Raw genomic sequence first — 24,784 nt, forward strand, 5'->3', positions numbered from 1 at the left:
CTCGCAATTGAAAGTTCTCTTAAACTTACAGAGCGTTATCTTTAGCGATTGGTAAACCAGGAATGAGGAAATCTGTGTATGCATCTTCTTTTCCTGTGGTTTAAAAACGCTATCACTTAATTTTTGCAAGATCCATGGCTGACTCATACAACTCTTTCTTCTCACTTTACCCTCCTCCTTCTCAAACATCTTTACATATCAAGTATTGCCTTTTGGCTCCAGCCTCACAAAACTGACAGCTTTGTAAAGCATCCACCGAGAAGCCAGACTGTGTTCAGTATGCGTTTGGAATTAATAGTTCTTGATTCAAAAGCTTTGATGTCTTGAACGTAATTTCACAGGTGCCTTTTTCTGACCGTTTTTGTGATGCTCAAATAGCAAATCTTCTGTTCTTGCTGGCTCGGGTCTCAGAGTATCAGACCTGGATTACCGCCTTAAAATACCTGCACGGTTCTGCCACGGTAGCAGATGGTGAAGTATAATTAAAAGAGTAATGTCACTACTGTCACCTCATGTGATTTGTTTCCTTGTCCTTGCAGAAGTAAAAGTGCTGTAGTCTGCCATGAGGTGACACGCTTCACCTACGGATGGCCTGGTAAGCCCCTCAGACAGGGGGCCAGCAAGGCCTGGCCAGGATTAGCATGCTGCAGACATCTGAGAGCTCCTGTGCCTGCTGCAGCCTTTGAAACAATACTCTTTATTTGGGTGTGCTTGGTGTGGGCTCAGGGAGTTTTGGGGGGTATGATAACTCTGCAGCACCACCCCCTTCTGCATCGGGGGATTTATGCAGGAGCCTGACCCTGGACCCTGACTCCAGGGCTTCAGCTGGAGCTGCCTGCCCTGCTTCTTTTCCTGTGAGCGGTTGCCATTTCTCTCCCTCATCCCCACAACTGATGACAGGCTCTAAGTTTGACCACTTCCTACAAGAAATAATGTAAACAGGCTGCTGGCAGCAGAGATAGTATTCAGTGTAAGTTGCATCTTCATTCACATCACTTTTTGGTTTTTTTTTCTGTTGGGTCTCTTTCACACTTGCTGTAACAATCCCAGCAGCATAGCTGCTCAAGTCTTTCTTTTCCTGTATGAGAAACTTAAAGATGCTAGCTGTACTCAAGAGCTACTTTTGGGTTTCTCTTAACCTCCTTCTGGTCTGTTGAGACAATAGCATTATGTTGTAAGTGGCTATATACTAGTAGAAACTAGTAATTAAAATACTTTTTTTCTTTAAATGAATATTTTGCTATCAACAGATGTTTTACTCTGAGATACTAATGGACTCCTGCTCACTCTGATGGTCTGCAAGCCAGGAGCAGTAAGATACTGCCCAGAGTGAATTAAGAGTGAATCAAGGCTGCTGTGAAGAGTTTCTAATGTTCATTAAGCACTTTCACCTTCTCTTGTGAGGCCTACGAAGCCAGTATTAAAAACATATTACCCCTTCCTTTTCTGTAGTAATAGCTAATGTTATGCATATGCTAAAGTGTGGTATAAACGTCAGCTGATTCTGCAAGGCAGTAGCATTCCCTCCATTTTATTGTTTGATGAAAAAGAAAGGAGTCTAAATTACTTGCCTGAAGCTACATGCTGTAACAGCGGCAGAGTTGGAACTAATCTGTATTTCTGCTGCCTTCTCCAATATTCTATCCTGTAGCTTACAGGCTGTTGCTACAAAGCATGGCATCTGCATTATAAGAGACTACTCTATGTAGTTCCAACTTTCTTCAATTTTTTTCCCCCTCCCCAGTTATGGTTTGGACTGTTAGATTAATGTTATATTCTTAACATAATAAAAAAGGCATTTCAGTACAGATGCTTCTTTTTTTTTTTTTAAGAGATGATCATACCCCGCAGCTGATAGAGACCAGTTGATACTGTGATGACTCAGCTGTGGGAGTATTACATAAAGTAGGTCAATTTTTAAATCTCATAGTCTGAAGCTAAAGAGAATCCACATTAAAATTTATGTTTTGTTTATACACATTACTGTTACTTCCTGGCTTGAACGTAAGTGAAAGCTCTTGAAGAGACGGGACATGTTTTTGGGGGTTGATTTGGGGTTTGCTTTTGCCCATTTTTATTGTATAGTGACTGAATTCAATCAGCTTTACGGAGGGGAAAGACCAGCTGCTTTCATTTCTAAAGTTTCCAGTTTGCAGCAGTCAAGTGAAAGGGAGGCTTTAAAGGCAATTTTAAAGTAGGAAAAGGAAAAGCAGAGACACGTTTATTATTTTTTATTACAAGCACCCAGCTTTTGTGTGATCTAGCAGATGTGGAATTTTCAGAGAAATACTCGATTCTTCAAAATCCAAATTTGCATTTAAAACACTCTGGTTCTCCCCCTTAGTCCTTTGCATGGCTTGCTTCCCAACTATAAATGTAAACCAAGTGTAAATGATGCATTGTTTGCCTTAGTGGGCAGACAGTCTGAAAACAATAGTGCTGATGGATTTGACTGCCTCTGTGTAAGATTAACGGGACATTAAAATTCAAGTCTATTAATGCAAATTTCAGTGTTGCCAAACCTGAACTTCCCTTAAGTGTTTCCTGGTGTTGATGGCCCTAAATGTCCCTACCCCACAGGCCAAAACTTCAGCTTGACAGTTTTTAACCTGCTGTTAGGACTTTAGAGAAAAGGGTAAAATGTACCTGGAGTTTAATGTCCAATTGAATTATGGGACATGGTACACATAGACTTTTTGTACTTAACCACCATTTTTTATTTAAAGCATTTTTAAGTGGTAAGAAGCCACCAGGAAACTTAAAATCTGCAAATCGCTTGTAAAATTCAGGTCCAGTATGTGAGGATTACTTGGCACTGAAATTCAGATACAGGAAATTATATGATTGCCAAAATCTGTTTGGTGTTCTCTTAGATCTTTGATGGGTTGGTTGTTTTGCTAGCTCATTACTTCTGAGAATATTGGATGCAAACCTTCTTGATTTTTAACAGGCAGGTTTTATTTGGGAGCTCTTGGTTTTCATTTGGAGGGGTGAGTTTATTTCAGTCAGTCACAAAAACGTTTCCTCAATGAAGCAGTAGGTAGAAGGTTTAAAACCATTTGCTGTTTCACTTGCTCGGGTTTCACACTTTCCCTTGTGTAATGACATCCTGTTCTGAAGTTGTTCCTTCAGTGATCTGACAGAGGCCTGGTATTTCCAGTGTGGGCTGCGGGAAAGGAATAAACCCTTTAATTATAGCAGTGAGGTCTTGTTTGAAAATATGCTAGCTCTCCTCCCCTCTGCTTGTCCTGTCTTTTTGTCTGATTCTTCCCTATGCTGAAAAGGGATCTAAAGCTGTAAAATGCTGCTGCTGAAGTTGCTCTGCAAGGGTGGCCATGGTGAGTGGCAAAGCTGAGCAGTGGTTGGGACCGCAGCCATGCCAAACACTGCGTCTCCAGGCCTGGGATCACGGCTCCTTGCTCTGTGAGCAGACGGATGCTGGGAGTGCACCCCATCTGCTCCCATGCCAAGTTTATTGGCTTAATTTATGCTTCTGCAGGAAGCCATTCAGAGTGACCAGCCTGGCTGAGCATGGAAGCAGGGAAAGAGGCACAGGTGGAAATCATCGTTTCACTGCTACACATAGGGAAGATGTAAAGCTGCTTCAGCATTTCTGCTGCAAATGTCTCATACTGGACTGATGCATCACAAACAATATCTCCCATTTTTATCGAGGGACAAAAACCTCCTTTTATTGAGCATATAAATGGGATTGTGTGATTAAAAATACACTGAAAGAAAAGTGAGAAAGCTAAACTAAGTTCTCTGTGTACTTTCTGCATCTAGGTCAGGCCTTTGGAGCTGAAGTAGTTTCTGGTCAGTTTCGGTTTAGTGCCTGTAGAATTGCTACAGGCGGAATTGGACATTTTGACACTGCTAAAATTAGTTCAGCAGAAATGTGATGACGCCCCCAGAAGAGTTCATAATTGCATCACTTGAGGGGCATGATTTAATCCTTTCTAAATGTTTCTCCTCTGTAATCTGCTTCGTCTTTTCTGCATGGCTTCTTGCCATCTTTTCTGCCAGGTTCTTCTCTTGATTTGCTCTGCAAAAAAGGCAGCCTTGGATCTGTGACTGAGAAGAAATGCAAATAATAGGAAGTTGAGAAACTGTGGCCTGCTGCTGTGCTCCAGGAGGGTTTGTGGTATTTGAGTCCCTGGTGCTTTGCTTTCAGTTCTTTAAGCTTGCCTTTCTGGTCTGACATCTTTTGGATGACGTGATAGTTGCAGGAGATTAGCGTATTTTGGCACGCACATGCTATGATGACTGGCTAACGATATTTACAGCGTTCAAAAATAAACCATGGGAGCTCATTCTGACATAATCTGCTAATCTTAGTTTTGCACTTTGATACTGTGTTGTCTGAGCCAAGTTGGGATAACTATATATTGCAAGCAATTCATTTTTAGCTTTGCTTGCAGATGAGTGTTGAGGGAGTGCATGCTTTTCAATTAAAAATGATGGGAGTGAATTTGGAGAAATTATCAGCTCTTTCAACTATATGCTTATTCTGTGCCTATTTTTGAAGCAGTTTTATGTGAGTGGGTAGAGATACATGCTGCACGTTATTTCTGGATATGTTGTGTACTGGCATTTTGATGAGGTTATTTTTTTTTCTTCACTGCCCACAAGAATGGGATGGTCTTCTCTGCCCTTTCCCACATTTGTATGTTATGGGAAGGACTTCCTTTTCTCTTTGAGGATTGTACTTCATTCTTTTCTAGATAACAAAAAAATCTATTGCTGCCTTGGGTAAACCTTAGTCTTGTGCTAGGCATCTTGCTAGTTATGCTGCATTTGGGGGAGTCCAGCCAAGAGAGTAAGCTTTTGAGGCTCCCAGGTGGCAGGAATTCAATTTGCCCTGGACCTTGACAACTTCATTTAAACAGCTAAATAACAATTTTCTAGCCACATTTTTGAATGCCCTGCATATTTAAGAATTGCATTGAGGAATGCGGTGATGTAAAGCCTGTGAATCAAGTCAATGGCAATGTACAAATATTTTTTCAGGTTGCTGCTACTGGAGTGGACAGAAACCATGAGTCTTGGACAGGAGTCTGTTCAGTCTCTCAGTCTTTAAGATGCTTATCATATTTTTATTGTTATATTTAGCATATAGTTTCCTGTGCTGTTCTAAAACTGGGAGTCTTTATGTTCACAAAGTTCATTGCATTTAGATTTTTAAAATGCTGCAGGCTACCACCTCATGTTTATAGCTTTTTTTCTTTTTATAAAGTACCCACTAGACAGACTGAGGGTGACTTAGAGAAGGGATATGTTTCCTTCTCTCGCCTTTTTTATTTTATGGGTATTGGTATTACTTTCAGCCACTTTGTCCTACAGTTCTTTTTGGTACATCAGAGTTGTAAGCCAAATCTCTCAGCTGCAGCATGCATGTTTAAACCCCCAAAACACAAATTTGCAACCCTGCACATATGCCAGATGAATTAGCTTCTTAACTCCACTAGAGCTGAAAAAAAACCCCAAAATCCAACCTACTTTTGTTTTGATTTGAGCCCTAGAAAACTTGATTCAGACTTTTGAGTTCATAAAACTCAAAGCCAAGTGAAAAGAAGGCTTTCTGTTACTGCTTTTTAAATTGACTGATAACTAAGCTGGTGTTGTACAAGGTTCCTTTTTGGGTGGCGTTCCAGGTGACCAGCCTTAATTTCAGTCTATTTCACATATGGATGACCTAGATGGACACCTGAGATAAGGTTTTCTGATTGATAGTCACTTTTTTACCCCCTTCTGAAGGGTAGAGATAATGATGATAATTCTCATGGCCTGTTGCCACCTTGCAGGCTGCTAAAAGCTTTTCAAATGTAAGATTAAGACTCCAGCAGCAGAAAGACTGCCTTCTTGTTACAATCATGTTTGGGTAGAGTAGAGCTTTTAATGAGTTATTTGAAGAAGTACTACTCCAACTAATTTCTGCTGTGTAGCCACAACTGAAAGGGACGTTCTCTGGTCTCAGAAAGCCAATGTTAATTTTTTTGTTGTAGTTATTCAGCTCATAATGGAGATATAGTAATATCACTCTGTAAGGCCAGCAACTTCATGTAACTTAAAAGCTGGACTTAGGGCCTGTTATAGTAACTAAGTAAAAACTGAACTGATAAAATGTGGTTTAATGTGGATTCGTTTAATATTGCAGTTTGTGATGTAGATGGAAAAATACTTGGTCTTGGGAAAATGTTACAGGGACACCCAGTGAAGTGGCAAGGGAGGGGTAGGATTGCATCTGTTAGCAATAGAGTGAGTTTAAATGGGCTGTGAAATTATGACTAAATAGGAGTCAAGATACATGTTTTATTTCATAGCAAGCAAAATTAGCTGTCCTTGTCTGTTCTAAGAGTTGTTCGGATTTAGATTTTGCTGTACTTCCTTACTGCTGGAAGCATGGTGAATATTAAACAACGTTGAAATGAAGTTAGGCCTCACAGGTGAAAATTAAGCTAAAGGTGTTTGTGCCCCTGGTAATGGCAATGCCATAAGAATTTCCAAAGTGCTAAAATCACTTCAAAGAGAATTAAAAATGTTCTACAGTTACATGTTACGCTTGCTTCGGTAGGATTTGAACAATTTTGTCCTTCAACAAGAGAAATAAAAAGAGGAAGAAAAGAAAATTAAGATAGCTGTGCTACTGGAGGCTAAGTTGCACTGCTAAATGTGGTACAAGAACTGCTGCTCTTTTCTAATTCAAGAGCCACAAACACCCATCCCATATGCAAGAGCTTCCCTGTGGAATTGAAGCCAGTGTACTGTTCTATTTTCTACATCTTAGGATAAGAACCTGCTTACATAAGGAAATCCAGAAATATCCCATGGCTTTATTTGTTTTATTTTGTACCACTCAATAATAAGTTCAGATAGCTTCTCATGTTAAAACTACTCACGTCTATTGAAAGTGCACATGAACTGAAGTGCTGATGTATTTTTGCCCTGGGTTCCCAAGTAGTGTGAGAAGGCCAAACCATGTCAAATCAAAAGGCTACAAAAACCAAGGCTTCCTTTAATTATAGGAACAGCAGGATGTGGCATCACATGCTTTTTTCTCACCATTGAAGCCAGCAGTGGTGACCCTGTGAATCATTCCTTCATGGTATGGAGCTTCGGCCATATCAATACAGCCAAAGAGCTGCATGTGAAATAGGGTCACCAAAATTATGAGTAGTTATGGCCAAGCTCTTTTTTCTTCCAGCTTTTCATCTTTAAGTGGTCTGGTTTCAGTACAAGCCTGCAGGACATTTTAGTGGCACAGTTAAGGGAGCAGCAAGGCACAAGGACCTCTTTGGCTCTGCTGTGGATTAAAAAGACGTGGAATTGGCATCCTCAGTTTCGATGCAGCAAGGCACTGAAGCACGTGCCAGTCTCAAATGTATGAATACTCTTACTGACGTCAATTGAAGTACTTGGAGCTTAGGAGTTAAGCACATGCCGAAGTGCTTTTCAGGGCTTGAGATTTTGCTGTTCCTGTGTAAGAGTGTGTGCAAGTATTTGCAGGCAGGAATGTTAGTTTTCTAAAAGGGTGATAGCCATTTACTGGTTTTAATGGTTTTACTAAATGTAATACTGCCTGTTTTTTGTTTTTTTTTTTTTTTTTTTTCTGAAATATTTCTGTGTTCTTTTTTTCTTTTTCAGCTTCTTAATGTTTTATGTAAAGGTAGTAACTATTATTTTTTTTTGCTGACTCTTAATTATAGTGTGCATGTGTGCATAATGCTGTCATTTTTAGAGTTCACTCTCCCCTATTTTCTTGTCTTCCAGTGTTGTGCTTTTCTCTCACATTTCTGACTGAGGTTGTCTATCCAGTTTGTCCTTGTCTAAGAAAATCAGCTCTTACAAAGTTCCTGCCATCTCTTTGCAAGAAAGCAAAATGAACTATTGTTGCAGTATTATTTTCTTTTCCTGAAGGCCAGACAGGGAGATGAGACAAGGTTCATGCAGCTCATTTGGGTAGCCAGCTCCATAGGAAACACTTTGGAAGGGGAGGGATTGTGGTGTTAATACTTGTCTCTCAAGCCTGTGTGCAGAATTTGAGTGTTGTTTATAGAAAATACTGGCTGTGTGTTTGTTTTGCAAGGCTCAACAAACTGTTAATGCACAAATACTGTGGAGGAAAGTAGAACGTAGCCCTGCTCATTCCTTTTTACAGTCCTTTTATGAACTTTTGGGAAATCAAATCCTGCTGATGTGAGCATTCAGGGAAAGCTAATTTCATATTTCATGTACATTAAAGGCTTTTATTTATAAGCCATTAATATTCATGCTCTTTCAGTCAAGAGCAGCATTTTGTGACACAACTGACCAATCATAAAAGCCACTGCATAGCTTCCATTATAGAAAGGAGGTCTGCAATCTTCGAGTATGATCTTCCAAATTAAGTAACGATGGTTAGATTTCTTGCAGCCTGTATAATGCAGACCAGGTATAATGATTTCTGGACCCTGTTGCTTTGGAGAGCAGGAATATAATTTTTACCAGAAATATACTATGAAAAATATGATCTCCTAAAGTCTTCTGGGTAATATAATTTCTTGATCTCACACTTAGTATTTCATTATCATACTACTCGAGCTGGCTTCCGTGAAAGCTGGTTATCTATTGTGCTAAAGATGGAAATGTGTTTATCATGTAAGTAATTATGTGTGTCCCCGTAACATCCACCCCCCCCAGCATATTTTCTTATATACTTGTTGATTCCTTGTCCTTTCTTGGTGTAATTTTATGGTTGTTACTCTTGCAGTCAGGGATGCAGTGAGATTAAGGGATGCAGTGAGATTAATTCCATGTAGGCATTTTGGAAATTACTGGTTCTCTAATTTGGATGGAGGAAAGTAAAGGGGTAAACTATTATTTCCTTTTCTTCATGCTAGCTTTGCTCAGATCCTGCCAGTGGTGAGCCTGTCATTTTTTCCCCCTGCAGACTGCCCATCTCCTAGGGCATTTTAACCACTGCAGTCCTCATGCCTGATGACTGAGGCCATTCCTGCTAGGCTCTGCCTCCTGGCCCAAATGGAACCAGAAACAGCATTCCTGCACGCATGCCTGTCTGTATGTGTCCTGCTTTCCTCTCTGCAGCAGCATCAAGATGACCACAGGGATTACTTAGCAAAGTGGTCAGAGATGTTTTTTGCTTTTTGGAACATTTTTTTCTGGATATGCCTTTGTCTCTTACTTTTTTTCTCTGCTTTTCGTGTCCCTGTTCACCTTGTGGAACCACAAGTAGATGGTACTGACTGACCGAAGGACTGCCTTGTTATCAGCAATCTCAGAACCTGTCTGCTTCACTTGAGGCCATTTCAGAGGTGCTTCAATTCTCTGTCAGTTTATTGCTTGCACTCTGCAGCAGCTTCCTCTCAGGCTTTGTTTGGAGCAGGAGTATATTCAGCTCTGGAGAGCTGACTTGGCCTCCAGCAGTTTGTGAAACCAAGGTTAATATAATGTCAGAAAAATGGCCAAGATATTTATCTGTGGTTGGAGTCCTGCTCATGCGGAGGATGGCTTGCCCTGAGTTCCTGGTCCTGAGGTCCTGCCACTGTCCCTGTCTTTAGCCGTCTTGGTGATATTTTTGCTGTTTTTACTTGTGTGTTCTCTCTCAGCATTGTGTTGTGGTCATGTCTTCAGATCAACTACAGCTTGTCTGATGGACATGATAGTGGAAGAGGGAAGTGCTTCTACATCTTTTATAATGGAAGAATATATATGAGCACACTATGCTGTTGCCTTTGGAATAGGACTTTGAAGGTGTCTGTTCAGTCATGCTTTTGAAGGTGTTCTGAAATTCCTCCCAACCGTCCTCTGTACAGGTGATTTATCACTATTCTTCTGTTCTCATGGAGCAGTAAATTGCATCTTGGCTGAAACATTATCCTTTCTTCTTAAAAGACTTCATGGTGCTGTACTGCTTCTTACTTAATTTCATGCTCTCCAAATGTCCAGGTATTTTTTCCCCACAAGAGAAGACCCAGTATTTTAGTCAGGAACCCATGTGTTACAGAGCTGAAGCAACAGAGTTGTAGCATTTAGTTTTTAAAAGGTCACTCCTCTGTGGAAGAATGCCATTAAGAGAGTTTCAGCTAGTTTCCAAATTTCCAATCCATTGACTTTTTCAGTGATTAGATCATCTTCAGTAAAAGCAAAGATCTGCAGGTGATCTGGTGGATTTAATACATAATTTAATTTCAACATATGTGAATAATGTTAAGCCTGTGCATAAACTAGTCTAGTTAAGGAGAACAAAATAATAGGTGATCTCTTGAGGCAATCCTTTGAAACAAGAAGTAATATCTTATAAATTTTTAAGTACGTAAGAAGGAGGATTGAATAGCTGTCATTATTTGAGACAAAGACTGTAAGAACAATGTTAATACTGGCTGACTGATCTACTGTTCAGCTTACAAAGTAGGACAATGTCTAGTAAGGGAAATCTCGGTTATAGTGGACTTCTTATCAGGGTTCCTAATCCTATCATAGATAAGAGAATATAAAACTGTCAAAAACATGGTTTTAAATCTGTAACTTGCATGGCTGTCTCCCCCCTGCCCCTTTTTGTAAATTGGTTTGATTGTTTGTCCATGCAGGAAGTCCCTAGAGAGAAACTAAGAGAATTTCCACAATGACGTGGCCTTTAGGTTCTTGTAAATGTCTATTCTTAGAAAATAGACCTATCTCAAAACTTTGTCTTCTTCTTACATTGATGCATTTCATATTTGGTTCCTGCCACAGCATGAGAAAGTTCTCTGGAGCAAAGTGCAATGCTATATAACCTCATTTCATACATTTTTCCAGTTCCTGGCATGTCTTAATGCACACTGAAGTAAACTCGCACAGTTATTGTGTTGGCAGGGTTGGTAATCTCACAGCTCTTGTTGTAGAAGATTCATATGTCTGTCTCTTCCTGGACTAGGTTGTAGAGCTGCTTTATTGTCACTTCTGAAAAGTGGTTCTGCCCACGCTTTCTCAGTACAGCGAGTCTCCTTGCTATTGTCAGTTTTTGACTTTCTGGTGTGGAAGACCAATGCAAATATTACCAGGGTTTAATAACAGCCTACCTTTGGATGAGTATTACTGTTGTGATAAAAATGATAGGAGGTTGGTTGCTCATTGATTTGTGCTTTTTGGCCATTTTCCAGGATGAAACTAACTTCATTACGCAAGAGTTTCAGAACACTGCAGAGTTGTTCATTTATTTCCTTTGACTGTTATCGAGCTGACAGCTTGCCTTTGGAGGGTCATATGTTCAAAAGCTGCCAATTGGATCTTGCTTCATTTTAGCCAAATGTGGCACAGAGTCTGAAGTGCATTTCGTCCCTGATATTCCCCCCTTCTTTTTTTTTTTTTAACCCCCTTTTTTACTTTTTACTCTCTCTTCCCTTTCCTTCAGTTCCTCCTGCTAAAAATAAAAATGATCTGGGAACAGAGGCAATGCCACAAATAAAAGGAATTAGGTTTTTTGTTGCTGCTGCCTGTAATTTTGGTTTCTCTTAATAAGACTTTAGTTTCTCTGGTTAGATAGTTCTGCATTGTGGAGAAATGCATGCGTTTCAAAAACGGTAAATGGAAGATATTTTTCATCTTGCTCTTTTTACTAACTATACTCTTACCTCTAAGTTGTCTGCTTATTTCCAAATTGTTCCCTGCGACTTTTTATTCCTCCTCCTGCTTCATCAGTGCTCTTTTCTCTTTGGGTACCTTTGCTTGGTAAGCCTGTATGAAGTTTGCACTGCACTATGCACTCAGCTGAGTAATCCTCTAGATGAAGGAGAAGTTGGGGGGAAGACAGACCATGTGTAATATCTGATTATGTACTACTTGAAATCAGAAAGTGTGTTCCTGTTGTGGGACCCAGAGACAAGATTTCCTCACACTGAGCAGTTGTGAGGATAGGTGTAAAATTTTTTCATGTCAGTAGGATAGCATCTTGAATTCTTCCAAGTGTTTCATACAACTTAGCTTTGTTTTTTTAATGTCTCTATGCATACCTGAAAAATAGATGTTTTTCTGGTTCAGTCTTAAATGTTCTTAATAACTAAGTAAGATTACTTGAATAGTCTATTTTATGAAGTAGGCAATTTTTATTTTGATTTTTCTGGCCTCTTAAATACAGTGTTAAATGCAATGGAAGAACAGAGTTTCAATTTTGAACAAATGTATTCGGTCTGTGAAAATTTTTTCCATTAATTACTTCAAAATTTTTTCCCCCGAGTAATTCTTAACTCTTTTTCATTACATATTTATGTCATTGTAAATTGGAAAAATGCTACGTAAGTATTACTATGCAGTGCATTAAGCTACTTGCTTTAGTCCTGAAAGAAACTCTTAAGATTTGTTAGATGAAAGCACACATATGTCCATTTCCTCTAAGATTTTGTCTCAAATTCCTTCTCATTTCAAGGCTTGTCATTTTGATAGCTATTTTAAATTCACACATATGTTTATACATTTATTTTATAAAAGTTTGTCATGTATTTTATACTTTAATGTGGATTATTTCTTAATTTTGCCTTGTTTCCTGCTTAAGTAGTATTCTGTAATTACCTGATTCACTCTGGTTGTGCGTAAATGAAACGATGAAATTTGTTGTCAATTAGCAATCAATGTGGTATCCATATTTTTAAATGTTATAAATTGCCTATTAAAGCTAATTTTCCAGGGCATCTCTATCTCCGTTCTTAATGTAATGCAGAATATTTTACAATAATGCCTAGGTTAACAATGATAGTCTTGCTGTATTGTGCAAAAAAGGCTTCTGTGCAGACCCAGCTGGGTTTCAGGCTTAATTCATTGCTCTATGGTGGGATCACCACAGCTGCTGTGGGGCCTTTACAAATGCAAAAAAGCTGTCAGTGTTTGTTTCATCAGATGCATAAATGATGAGGCCAAGTTGAGGAATCCATTCCAGCGCGCGCGGTGTGCATGCTGGAGGCATTATTGTTTATAGAATTAGTGTCTTAATGCTTTAAAATACATGGTGCGTGTTTTACCTTAGAGCAAAATATTTTAGGAGTAAGATGGTTTCAGGATCCTTGGCAATTTAGTCCCTGCTTCTAACAGCGTTTGCCCTGACTTGTGTGAATGTGTATCTGAATTACTGCACTGTACCTGCCTTGGTCACAAGTAATTCCGTTCTCCTGTCTTGTGCATCTTTTTTGCTAGTACTTTGATTATTGTAAGGAGTCACAATTAAAAAACTGCACTGCTTTAATGCAGATTTTTGCCCCCCCTTAGCTGTCAGCCACAGGAGTTGTGCTGTCTCCTATGGTCACCAGAAGTCAGAGTACTTCTTTTGGCTGTCAAGGCTTGAGCGAGGTTCCTTCCAGCCAATTAGCAAGTAACGATGATTGGTTTCAGAGAGGGCTGCTTAAGAATGCAAAGCATGCCTCTGCGCTGGGGCCGAGCACACAGTTCCTCTACCAATTCTCCTTTCCTTTGCTTGTGGCTCCAGGAATGTAACATGAAGTAGGGCTTTTACTTACATGACGCCAGACTGGCTTTTGGGAGGCAAGGGTGCCGGGGTTCGGGTCTTAAATTGTTTTTCTGTGGGAGCTCTCATGTGATCGTTCAGTCTTTGTTGGCTGCGTGCGTGAGGTTTCATTAGGGCACGCCACCCTTCCCATATCATGTAACTCCACCGATAATAGGCATTGCAGGAATTTTAACTAACACGCCGTTTAAGCCGTTGTCGCTATGATTTTATTAAATGTGCTTGCAGCGTGGAATTTTGCTAATGCTGTAGAGTGATCTGTTATGCAAATTGAATGTAAGAATGGGCTGGTGGGGATTTGTTGTCTGTATGTTGGAGTTCTGTCTTGTGCATTTTGAAATGAGCTAAACAGTGTCGATGCAGAGTGCAGCTGAAATGTTCAGGCAGCATTTGCTTCCCTGCTTGGGCGTGTGATATGGTCACCGAGCGGCCAGATTTGGTTTGTAGGGAAGATTGGTGCTGCAAGCATGCTTGCTGCTGGTACAAGCTGGCCAAGTATGGGCTGAATAACCTGAGTGCAGGATACCTTAGGCACAGTCGTATACAAATTAGATTATGAGATTTATTCTGGCTGGTTGACACGGCGAGTCAAAGCTGTGTTCTTGCTTAAGCTCTTCTGCCATAATGCAGGCAGATTCCTCTGTTGGAGCGAATGATGTTTAGTTCAGTGCACGACTGGTGGTATCTATGTTTCTTGGCTAAATTGTTGGCCTGTGGCTAAAGCAGCACTTCTCCAGGTGTGATGTGTGACAAGGATACTCTTGAGTCCTGCCAGATGAAGTGGGAAGGCAGGGAGTTCAGCTTCTTTTCCAGATTTGCTGCTTCACTGAGGCACATGAGTTGCTGTAACCCCAGCAGACGTGAGAGAAAGTCACCTCCTCCCCACGCTGCTCTCATGGCCTCTATTTATCTCTCAGCTCAGGCTCAAAAGGTGATCAGCCTTCTCATGCTCTTCCAGGGAGGAGGTTGTTTGCAGCTTTCCCTCTGTCAGCACTTTGTACCTAGAAAAGCAGCAGCAGAAAGAAATCCCTACCTGGTAGGCGGTGCCCTACATCCCTCCCTTCCCTGCACCTCATTTACAGTCCCCGTAAGCGCTGCCATTTATTTCCCTTGGAGTCTCTATTTCATTATTTGCTGCTGGCTGGAGGACAGGCAGCGGTGTGGGAGGGTCTGGGGGTGCTGAGCTGGGGTGCAGCGGCAGCAGGTGCTTAGGTAGGACCTGGAGGAGCTGTGCCGGCTCTGTCCCTATGGCCCGTAGATCAAGGGAAGAAAGACAGAGGGGCTTTGGCTGCAGCTGAAGTATCCTCAGCGCTGTGCTTTCTCAGCAGTGGTGGAAATGCGCTGAGAATGTTTTTTTTAAGGAGGTGGTTTTAGGCAAAAGCAAAACTTCCTTGCAAAGGTCTGTCCTTTTTTTTTAATGTGCAGACCTGTTATATATGATTTGGAATAATTCGTGCTTATGTAAAATATACGGGGAATATGTTATGTTTGTAGGAAATATTCTTAAAAGCTTTCAAACACACAAGCCGAGGAGATCGCTACACAAAATTGCGAAACCGCAGCTGGCAGCAGGGAGAAGGATCTAATTAGCAAACGAATGGACGTGGCTCAGTGCGGAGATGGTCCAGGATGGTCCAGGAAACACCCAAGCCATGAATACTCGATAAGCATCTCCGATCGAGAGAGCCGGAGCCATCAGGAGCACACATCTCAGTGCCGGTTCCTAACTCGATGATTGGCATATACATCGCTTCCCGGACACGGTTTTGTCCAGCACAACACAGAGAAAAGAAACTACATGAATATGTGAAACCATGAAAAGAAGAAAAGAGGCTCTGCCTCAGGCAGAATAAACTACCCGGACAGGGACAGCCTTCGTGAACAGAGGGGATCCGATGCGATAGAGGTCGGATCCCTGTTCACCCAGTGCCCATCCTGGGCTCCTGATTGTGGCTATCGAGATTGTATATCGGTCGTGAAAGAAAATCTGATTTTTAAAATTATTAAATTGGCTTTATCGATTTTTACCTACAAAAGGCCCTTAGGCCTTGCTTGGCCTCACGGTGCAGTAATTTGGCTGTAAAATGTGGACAGAGTGAACACATAATTTGTCTGTGAAATGTGGACGGAAATACAGTGAACATATCATGGGGCACTTGTATTTTGGGGGCATGGTGCATTTATGAGCAGCCTTTAATGATGCCTGCACAGAAAAGGCTGAGCCGGGGAGCTGCTGGTTTTGGTGTGGGCATGGTGTGGTGGATGGCAGCCACTCTTATTCCCCAGACAAGGTGTCCTCTCAGGCAGAAAAAGGTGTTGCAGCACCAGGAGGTGAGGTTTGTAGCCATCATGTGGCTGCTCCCGTGCTCCTGCACCAAGCAGACTGAAATCACGCAGGGATGTGAATTCTGTGCTGTGGGTGACCCTAGTGAGAGGCCAGATTCTGTCCTGCATGCTGCAAGTACTCTGCGAGGAGATGGGAGTCCTGCAGATTTGTCTCCTAAGGTCTTCCATTTTCCTCTGATTCTCTGGTGTTTTATAGGTCATGTGGCAGAAAGAAGGAAATTATTATTAAATTCAAAAGGGGGAAGGAGCAGAAATGGAATGTGACTTTTTCCCCTTTTCCCAGGGCAGGCTTGTTAGCCTGCATTTCTTGTTCCAGTAGCAGCTGCTGCTGCTGCATCCCTGTCCACCACAACATCCTTGCTTCAGCTCTGAGTCCCATCTGACCTTTGAGTTCAACCTTAGAGATAAACCTGCTACACGGGAACATTTTAAAAGTTAAACCAAATTATGTACAGTATAATTCTGCTTTTCTTTTTTTCATGTTTTTTAAAAACAAGCATTGTTGTAGAACCAGGCTTTAGGAAAACGCAAATTTTGAGCCAAATCATCTTTGTGGTTTCCTGTTGCCCTTTGGGTTGCTGGTAACATGCCAGGTCATGTTGGTAAAGAAAACACTTTAGTAGTTACATAAAAACTTGGACACGTTTAGCTGTCCTGAAAAATGCGGTAGTAATGTTTTAGGTGTAATAAGCATTTTTATTATTCTTATTAAGTTTGTTCCCCCTACTCTTATGTGTTAAGCCACTAATGAGGAAGTAATGGAAGCTGGGATTCCAGTTTTTTATTTCGACTCGTAAATGCGGTGGCTTTGGAAATATTCTTGCAGTGCTAATGGGAATGTTTGCTCTGCCAATGTCAGGAATGTATTTCATGATAGGAGGCTGTGTTAAGCAATTGTCTCCTTGCTGGTGAATTGGCTCTTGATGGAGATTCAGAAGAGCTTATTTTAATTAGGCTTTGTTGGAAAACATGGCTCAATTTACTAACTGAGGTAGGTGCTACTTGCCGTGGACTTTTCACAGTGTTAATGCAAAATTCCAGGATACTTGCTGTTTAGGCATGATTCTTCTAATACTGTTTGTATGAGAAAAAGACAATTGTACAGTGAGAATATCGTATTTTGTATTAGGAGCACATGGTTAGAAGCAGTATTTCAGAATGTTCTGCTGGGAAGTTGGATTTTGAATGAGGAATGTGGAGGTAACTACTGTTATTAACAAAGTACCTAGGCTTTGGAGGCAATAAATTAACCTTGGGAAAGCAGTGGTGAGTACTGAAAACCCTGAGACACGCTCTCTGCGGAGACAGGGCTTCTCTCTCACTCGATCCCCAGCCTCGCTGGCGTGCTGAGCTCTTCCTGTGGCAATTGTAGGGCAGGCGAGAGCTGCTTTCGTGCTTCGGTTGGCAGAAGGCACGTTAATATGTGGCTGCCCCGTCTGCTTTTCTTTTAAATAGATTAGCTGTCGTTCAAGGCTGAGGGAAGTGCAAAACAAACTGAAAATATTTCAGATGCTTTAATTAAAAGTGGTGGAAGTGGAGAATTAGAGCTGCTTCTGTGTTAGGACGGCTTATTCAAACATGCAGCTTAACCAGTTAGACTGCAAGGTGGAAAATGCTAGAGATTGTGTATCTGAATTAAGCAATTTTAATTTGGTCTTTCATCTCTGTCATTACCGAGGGATATCCTGCAGGCTGGTTTAATGAACTCAATCTAGAGGTGTGTAGAGGCACATCTCTTTGCTTGACAGCAGCAAGATGGCATGCTATGACTGGCAGACATATCTTCAGCTTGTGTAATTGTCTGCTCTTGTCATATGATGACAAATGGAGCGATGATCATATTAAACAACAAAAAAGTTCAAAGTAACACGAAGGCTCTGAATAAACTCTTGGAATCAAAGAGATTCTCGCATGACAGCATGTCAGCATGGGTATTTTTAGCCTGAATTAATGCAGCTATAGGAAACTCCCCTCCCCCAGAGAAGTATTACGATGTGAAGTTAAATGTCAGTCAGAATTTTTAGGTTAAATTCTCCACTTCCTACAGGTGTGGGTGCTTGTCTTGTTAGCACTCAGTCTGTTGCACACACAGGCAAGGAGAAAAGTGTCTCAGGTCAGGAGCTTAAAAAAATAAATAAAGTAGTAACTAGAGTTTGTCTGTAGACTGACAAAGCTGAGTTTTTTTGAATGAGCGTCTTCCAAATGCAGATGCTATAAGGATGAGATCATGCAGAAAAAATTCATCAGGAACTGAGCATAGTTAGGAGTTCTTGCAATTATGTTAGAGGGTAATATAAATTCCCTTCTTCCCCTTGTATTTATCCAGTTTTTCATCTCATCCTGGGTGAAAGTTAATGCACTACTGTGCATTATGGTATGAGGTTTTAGGTTTTGCAGAAGAAACTGTCTTTCTGATAAAGTCTGAAGTCAAGTATCATTTTTCCTTTTATGAATAAGAGGATTCTGTAGAAGGGAAGTACCATTCTGAGAAACCAGGGAAATTGATTTAAAACAAAATGCTGTATTAGAGCATTAGGAAACAGGACCTAAGGGGACAGAAGCTTCTCTGTGTGGCCCCTTCCCTCCCACCCCCCGCCTTTTCCCATTAGAACTGGGACTAAATGTAGTTAACCACAGTGGAAAATTAGTGATACAGATTTTTAATTTTATTCAATTCTTGGTGCTTATATTTTTCACTTTGGTATCTCTGGCACAATTTTAATTAAGCTTTTCTCCTTTTTTCCTCCCCTTTTTTTTCCCCTTTCCCCCATATCTTCTTTTCTTCTGATAGGGAAAAAATAATTTCAGCATTTAAAAAAACACATATGCTCCCACACATGGCCAGATTAAAACTTTCCTCCTTTGAATGCTCTATTCATAAACATCCTAGAAAATTGCTTTACTTCTGGATTGCCATTCTTGTGTGGTATCCCAGCCCTATAAGCACATTTTAAACGCTGTTTTCAAAAAAGGCTTTTTTAGCAGCTGCCCTGGAGCTGGGTTTTGTGGCCAGGGTGGATATGGGGAAGTACAGAGTGCCCAGCCCAGAATTCAGCAGTACTTATGTCAGAATGGGTCTGAAATACATCTTTTTTTCTTATGTGTAAAAGCTTTTTTCACTTGCCAGTTGAATCAGTAAAATATCAGGAAAATGTTTTGTTTTTGTTATATCTGAAATATCCTTAGTTTAGTTTTGAATTTGAAAATTTTTTACTGTGGTGGTCCTGTTGTGGTTTAATTGTAGTGAGGGTAGAGCTTTGCACGTGTAGGCCTCCAGTCTCAATTTCATCAATAAAGTAATCTCAGTCAGAAGAGTGCCTATATAAAAATAGCTCTGTAGAACTCAACAGTTAAACCTTGTATGAAATATATCATTTAACGAAATCTCTGTGTGTCAAGTCTACTAACTGCGTTGACAGAACTAATTTTTATTAGCTGTTTTATTCTTAACATCATGCAATTTTCACCTCCTGCAGAAACTACATGTAGCTACTGCTTTAGTACACGTATGAGTAAGAGCATATCAGTATCAAGAAAACGTGCAACGTTAGAAAGCTCAGGTATAATTCTGTTCCTTGTTTTGGATGCATTTTCTTTTCCATTTATTAAAATGTGCCAGTAGACTATTTTCCCATACAGATGAGACAGAAAGGAATAATATTCTTTTTTGACTAGTACTCATTTAAGCATTGAATAAGCATGAACCTTTAAGAGTTTTTTTTAGGAAAACCAGTTGTACTTGCAGTCTGTAGAACTGCACAAAAGTAATTTTACTGGTTTTGTACTGGTATGTTTAGATGTAAGGAGCCATGGAGAGCTGTCAAACATGGACTCTGCATTGCTGCCAAAGCTTCCTTCTGAGTATAAACCTTATATACCTTAAGAAGATGTACTGCCTTAACCCTATTCTAGTAGAGATTAAAATTCAGAAGTAAAGTTGATGTAGCTTAAAAAAGGAATAAAGCTAATTGGGCCTATTTGCTTGTTTTATGGCTTGAAAAATAGGCAGTAGATTAATCAGAGGTGCGATTCAACATCTGGACTGTTCATGCCAAGATGACAGAGAAGATGGAGATAGATTGTAGAGGGCTATAAAGTGTGAAACAGCAGAGAAAAGGGAATTAGTTGAGAAATGCAAAGATAGAAGTGACTGAGCCAGCACAGTAGTTATAAAAGTGATTTCTGTGAAATATTCTGATGGGATTCATCACTGCGGAGTAAAAGAATATTGCAGTAATGGGGAAAGAAAAGAGTGAGAAGTCTTTCACAGAGCGTTTTGGCACTGAGGAAGATTTGTGTCTCTGTGACATTTTGCAGGAAGAATTGGCAAGATTTGTCCCTGATACGAGCACTAGTGCCTGCAGAGGGGTGTGAAACACTTGATAGCCATATTGTATTTTGAGTGACGGTTAGTCAGGCAGCAAGTAGCAGCCTTTTACAAAACTATTCATGCAGTTGTGTGCAGAAAGGTGGGGGCTGGTTCTGTTATGAGTCTCTCCAACAGTAAGGGGAAGAGATTGTCAACTCTTGAAACATCTGTCTTCATTTCAACTACAAAAAGTAAATGTTTGGAAGTGATGCAGGCAGCATCTTTAGGAACACTAGAAAATAGCCTGATAATTGTGGTAAATAAATAGACTACGTCTCAGTGACCATTTCCATGTTGGTTTTAATCTGAGATTCCTTTATTTGCAAACTGATGGCTCACTTGTGGTAGACGCTATTGTTGACTGGCTTGCCAGCACAAAGTCAAATGCTTGATTAGCTCCAGTCATCAGCAACTTCTGTAATTGCCACGGGTTGAGTAAAATGATTACTTAGTATCTTTAGTTTGAGTAGAAATAATCTAGGTTTAGCTGTGCTGGAAAGCATGCATCTTCTCTGATCAGCCTCTCCTTTTCCCTACTTCTGTTACTAGCTGTGTGTGAGTGGATCTTGCTGATCCTGAAGCCATTTATCCTGAGGCATGATGTCAATATTTGATGGAGAATCCATTCTGTAGGCAACATTGTTTAATCAGAATCTCAGTAGCTGGTGTGAGGTGTCAGGATTAGTCCTTGCTGTAGCCTACATTAGAGAGGTTGAGTGCCTGGAGGATGTAAGCAGTACAGCCCAAATGCCTCTGCTACCTACGTCAGTGTAATTTATAGAATTTTGAACTGTATACTAAGGAAGAATAAAGTGAATGTAAATGTATTATTGCTCCTATTATAACACTTCAGTAGGATAAAAAGAGAGAGAAAAACTTCAATAGCTCTGATGATAGCCTGCCAGAATAAATGTTGGCTCAGAAGCAACTGTGGTAATGTAGCTTTTTTTCCTCAATCCATTTGAGTTAAATGAGAATGGGGCCAAGCTGAGAAATTAGTTTCTAAGTAGTGCTGGCTCTGCTGCTTCCAGGGCGCTCCAGATCTGCCATTTCCCTGTCCTTTCCATTCCTCCCCTGGTTTTAGCAGAGCTGAGGGGGTCAGGTCAGGGCTCATCAGCAGCAACAGCGTTTATGCTGTGCATGACACTGAAGGGAATAAGTGGTATCTGAGCAGGTGTGATTTTGCATTTAAATGTGAAGCTTACTAGTAGCATGGTAAAATAATTTTAATTTAAAAAATACATGGTGTGAAGAATGCAGATTGGCATGGGTGTCTGATTCTTTGGTATCTGACACTGGCTTTCCTTCTGAGTTCACGGGCACAAGTTCAGCTTACATCTGGTCTTACAGCTAAGATACTCTTCTGCTTTTAGACCTATATGAATAGAGGACTTGTTTATAGGCAGCTTCTGAAATACACGGGGAAGACCATTTTTAGAATTCTAAATTTGAAATGCATACAGATGTGACTTAAAATCTTAGCCATTTAGTCTCTTTTGGGATTAGAGGTAGAGAAACGCCTGTAATAATGGCAAAGGGCTGACTTCAGACTGTGGAAAGACATTCTCACTGCTTGTGGCTGTGGTGATGGCTTTACCCTCACTGGGCTGGAGGTTTGCTGCTGCTTTTCAATTCCTTTAAACTTACGGCCAAGGAAGTCTGGGCTAGTCTTAAAAAATGCTTAGTGCCAGTTTTCCTACATCATAGGTTTTGAGTAGGGGAGGGTGTAGTTGGATGAAGAAACTTTCTTCAAGAGGCTGTCAGATATGAAGGTAAATGTTGGACTGTTTGGTTTTGGGTTAAATATTGTGATTGTCCTAGCAAATGCTCTGGTTGCCTCTATTTCTTTGTACTTAGCAATCAAAAGACACCTTGGAAATCAACCAGTTATAAACCCAAGCATCTGATTAGATACAAAAATTGTAGTAGCCTTTTAAGGGTGGACCCATAGATGTTGCACTGGGCTTGACCCGTCCTGGTTAGTGCCAACAGAAATTCCAGAGATGCCTTTGATCTTGCATCCACATTTGAAAATGATGGCTGCCATTTCCTAATGTGTAAGCATAGTAAAGCTGAAGAACCACAGGTGTTGTACTCCTACTCCATTGTAGTTTTGGTACACCTTTCTGTCCGAATCCCACTCCAACTTCAGTTAACTGGGAGGTGAGATCTTCATCTGATAAAACCTGGCAATTGAATTTTAATAGATCTCCTGCATACATTCTTCCCCATTGGATTCTTTGCTTGTAGTTCCCTGTACCAGCTTATATACCCAATGCTGCAACATAATTTTAGAGGGGATGAGGAAGGAGAAGAATGGAAGGGGCGGCTGAGAGATGCACACGCATTAAAAAATACCACTTATATTGTGAGATATTTAAGTTGAAGGAAAATAAGTAAATATAGAAAAATTAGATTAATTACCTTACCATCAGAGAATGTTGCTGTTTAAGATTTAGTTGTAGCAGAGATGATTTGTTGGGGCTGTGCTGTTGTGGCATTGTTTAATTTATCTATGCTCCTTCCTAATAAAATGTGTCAGTACCATTGTATGTTGGTTTGGTTTCCTGCCTCTCTTTCCCTTTACAGTATTCTAGTTGGAGACAGGATTACAGTCTTGGGAACCTCTGTTTTGCACATGTCTGTGCACTGCTCACGAAGAAGCAATCACTGTAACTCATAAATATGGACACTCATCCTCCAAAGACATATAAAACATGTTTAAGCTATAAGGCTATACAAACACGGAGCAATGCTGATGACGACATGCAAACCACAAGGGGGAAGCTTGACTGGCTCGATCTTTTTAGAACCTGGAAATGTTTGCATAGCCTTGTTGCTCAGCTGCGTTTCTTCCTTCATAGATAGATGGGTAGGTGGGTATCAAAGACTTGAGTGAAAGGCTTTCTTCAGCTGTGTGATATGTTAAATCCTATCCTGTTGTCCAGCTTTTTAGCCTAAAGTCTGGTTTTCTAGCTTCTTTCCCTTTGCTGCTTACAGCTGTGAAAAAACACCAATTGTAATGACCTGAGGACTAGAACTGAGTCTGATTCTGGGTCTGCAGCAGTTCTCCTGTTGGACGGTGTGGCACAGGAGCTGTGTAGCCTGAAAAAGATGCCTCTCTATTATGTAGTGCAAGTCCCATGCAACTTTATAATCAGTGCATTCCTGCACCAGAAGCAGTTTCAGGGGTTGCTGGATCGTGTGTGGAGTGGAGCTGGGTATGATTATGGCCCGGAAATTATTGCTGTGCTGTAAGGAAGACACTGAATGAGTTACTTAAAAAAAAAGTATTTTCTTTCCTTTTATGTAATTTACTTTCTCAGATTCACTTTCTCAGGACAGAAGAGGAGAAAAGTTGTTCTGGTGTCTTTTGTACCTTTTCTTTCTCTTTTGCATGGTAAAACAATTCACTGATACTTCAACTGCAAACAGCTTTTTTAAAATTTTATTTGTTTTTTTCTCCCTCTACCCTCTCCCATGACTACAGTAGAAATTTTACTTTGAAAGTGTTGCTTTCCCTACCTAGTGATTCTGGTCTTCTGGTGGGCATGGAAAAATTGGCTTTTCATAGCCATGACTTCACACAAGTCCAATACAGCAGGAAATATCACTTCAAATTTTATAAATTTGGAATTGTGCAGCTTGAGGCTGAGGGGTGTGGTGGGGCCAAGGCCTAGACTGTTTTTTGGACAAAATATGGATAATTGAGACAGAATTTGATTTGACTGTGTTGTTTCTACGACCTGTCAGAAATGACATATATGTAGACACTAGTATGTTATCAATTAATGTATGATTAAATAGAGGATTTGAGAGCATATGTTTGATTATGTGTGATTTCCTGTGGTGGCCTACAGCTGGCCTGTAGGCCTCAAAGTACAAATAATTATAAAATTAGAAGGGAAATAAGTGATCAGTTACAGGATTATGCGACTCCTACAGTTCCGCCAGGAGGAGCAGGCCCAGGCCGTTGGAGACTCGGGCTCCTATTGGCTGCCTGAGCAGGAAGTAACAGGCTCAGCCAATGAGGATTGACCTCATGGGCTCCTGAGGTATATAAGGGAGCTGGACCTGAATGAAGGGAACTGGTGCTGCACGAACTCAAGAGTGTCTTGTCACTGGTCTGTCTGTGGCAATTCCTTGTGGTAAGGATGCCAAAATTCATGTTGCTTACAACAGCCAGATGGAGTTAAGGTTGGTCCTGTCTGTGTCTAAGGTATAAGCCTCTTTCTCTGAAAAATAACAACTGTGGATATTTCCAAACAGCTGCTGGTGCCTGGCTCTGCAGTGGGTAGAAAGAGAGGCTTTAAAAAGAATACCACCATGTGCTGTACGATAAGTCATGACAAGTGTCATGGGTTGGTAAAAATTGTTTACTTGGGTTTGTGACATGTAAAGGCAGGATGATTTTGTTTTCTGTGAGTTTGGAGCAGCATTTGATCTGTTTGTCCTCTCTGAGTCTTGCAGGAAAGTGTGACTGCGTCTTTAATTTCCCCTGGGTGGCTGCCAGAAATTACTCCAGCACTGGAGCTGCCCCTCTAACCCACTTCCTTTGCTCTGCCAGGCTATATTGAGTG

At 40.7% G+C, this 24,784-nt stretch overlaps 1 protein-coding gene and 1 long non-coding RNA gene across 10 annotated transcripts in view; both read left to right on the top strand.

The window, feature by feature from the left end:
* Window positions 1-24,784, top strand: part of JARID2 (jumonji and AT-rich interaction domain containing 2) — a 212,241-nt gene that overhangs the window by 4,174 nt on the left and 183,283 nt on the right. The window contains exon 1 of one of the 9 annotated variants that reach the window (XM_064423608.1): window positions 24,218-24,352. The exons of 6 other annotated variants lie outside the window; for them this stretch is intronic. Coding sequence is in view for 1 of the 3 variants with exons in the window: in XM_064423562.1 (XP_064279632.1) it covers window positions 24,391-24,423 (33 nt within the window). In the remaining 2 variants the exon portion in view is untranslated. Of the gene's footprint in view, window positions 1-24,217; window positions 24,424-24,784 lie in introns of those variants that run through there. 2 more of the 9 variants (XM_064423599.1, XM_064423562.1) reach the window with 2 other exon arrangements.
* Window positions 3-15,525, top strand: LOC135302823 (uncharacterized). The gene is made up of 2 exons (XR_010364402.1): window positions 3-1,905; window positions 14,984-15,525. It is a non-coding gene; the product is annotated as an uncharacterized LOC135302823 (long non-coding RNA).

The sequence above is a fragment of the Passer domesticus genome, chromosome 1, assembly GCF_036417665.1.
Source record: "Passer domesticus isolate bPasDom1 chromosome 1, bPasDom1.hap1, whole genome shotgun sequence".
NCBI classification, from domain to species: domain Eukaryota; kingdom Metazoa; phylum Chordata; class Aves; order Passeriformes; family Passeridae; genus Passer; species Passer domesticus.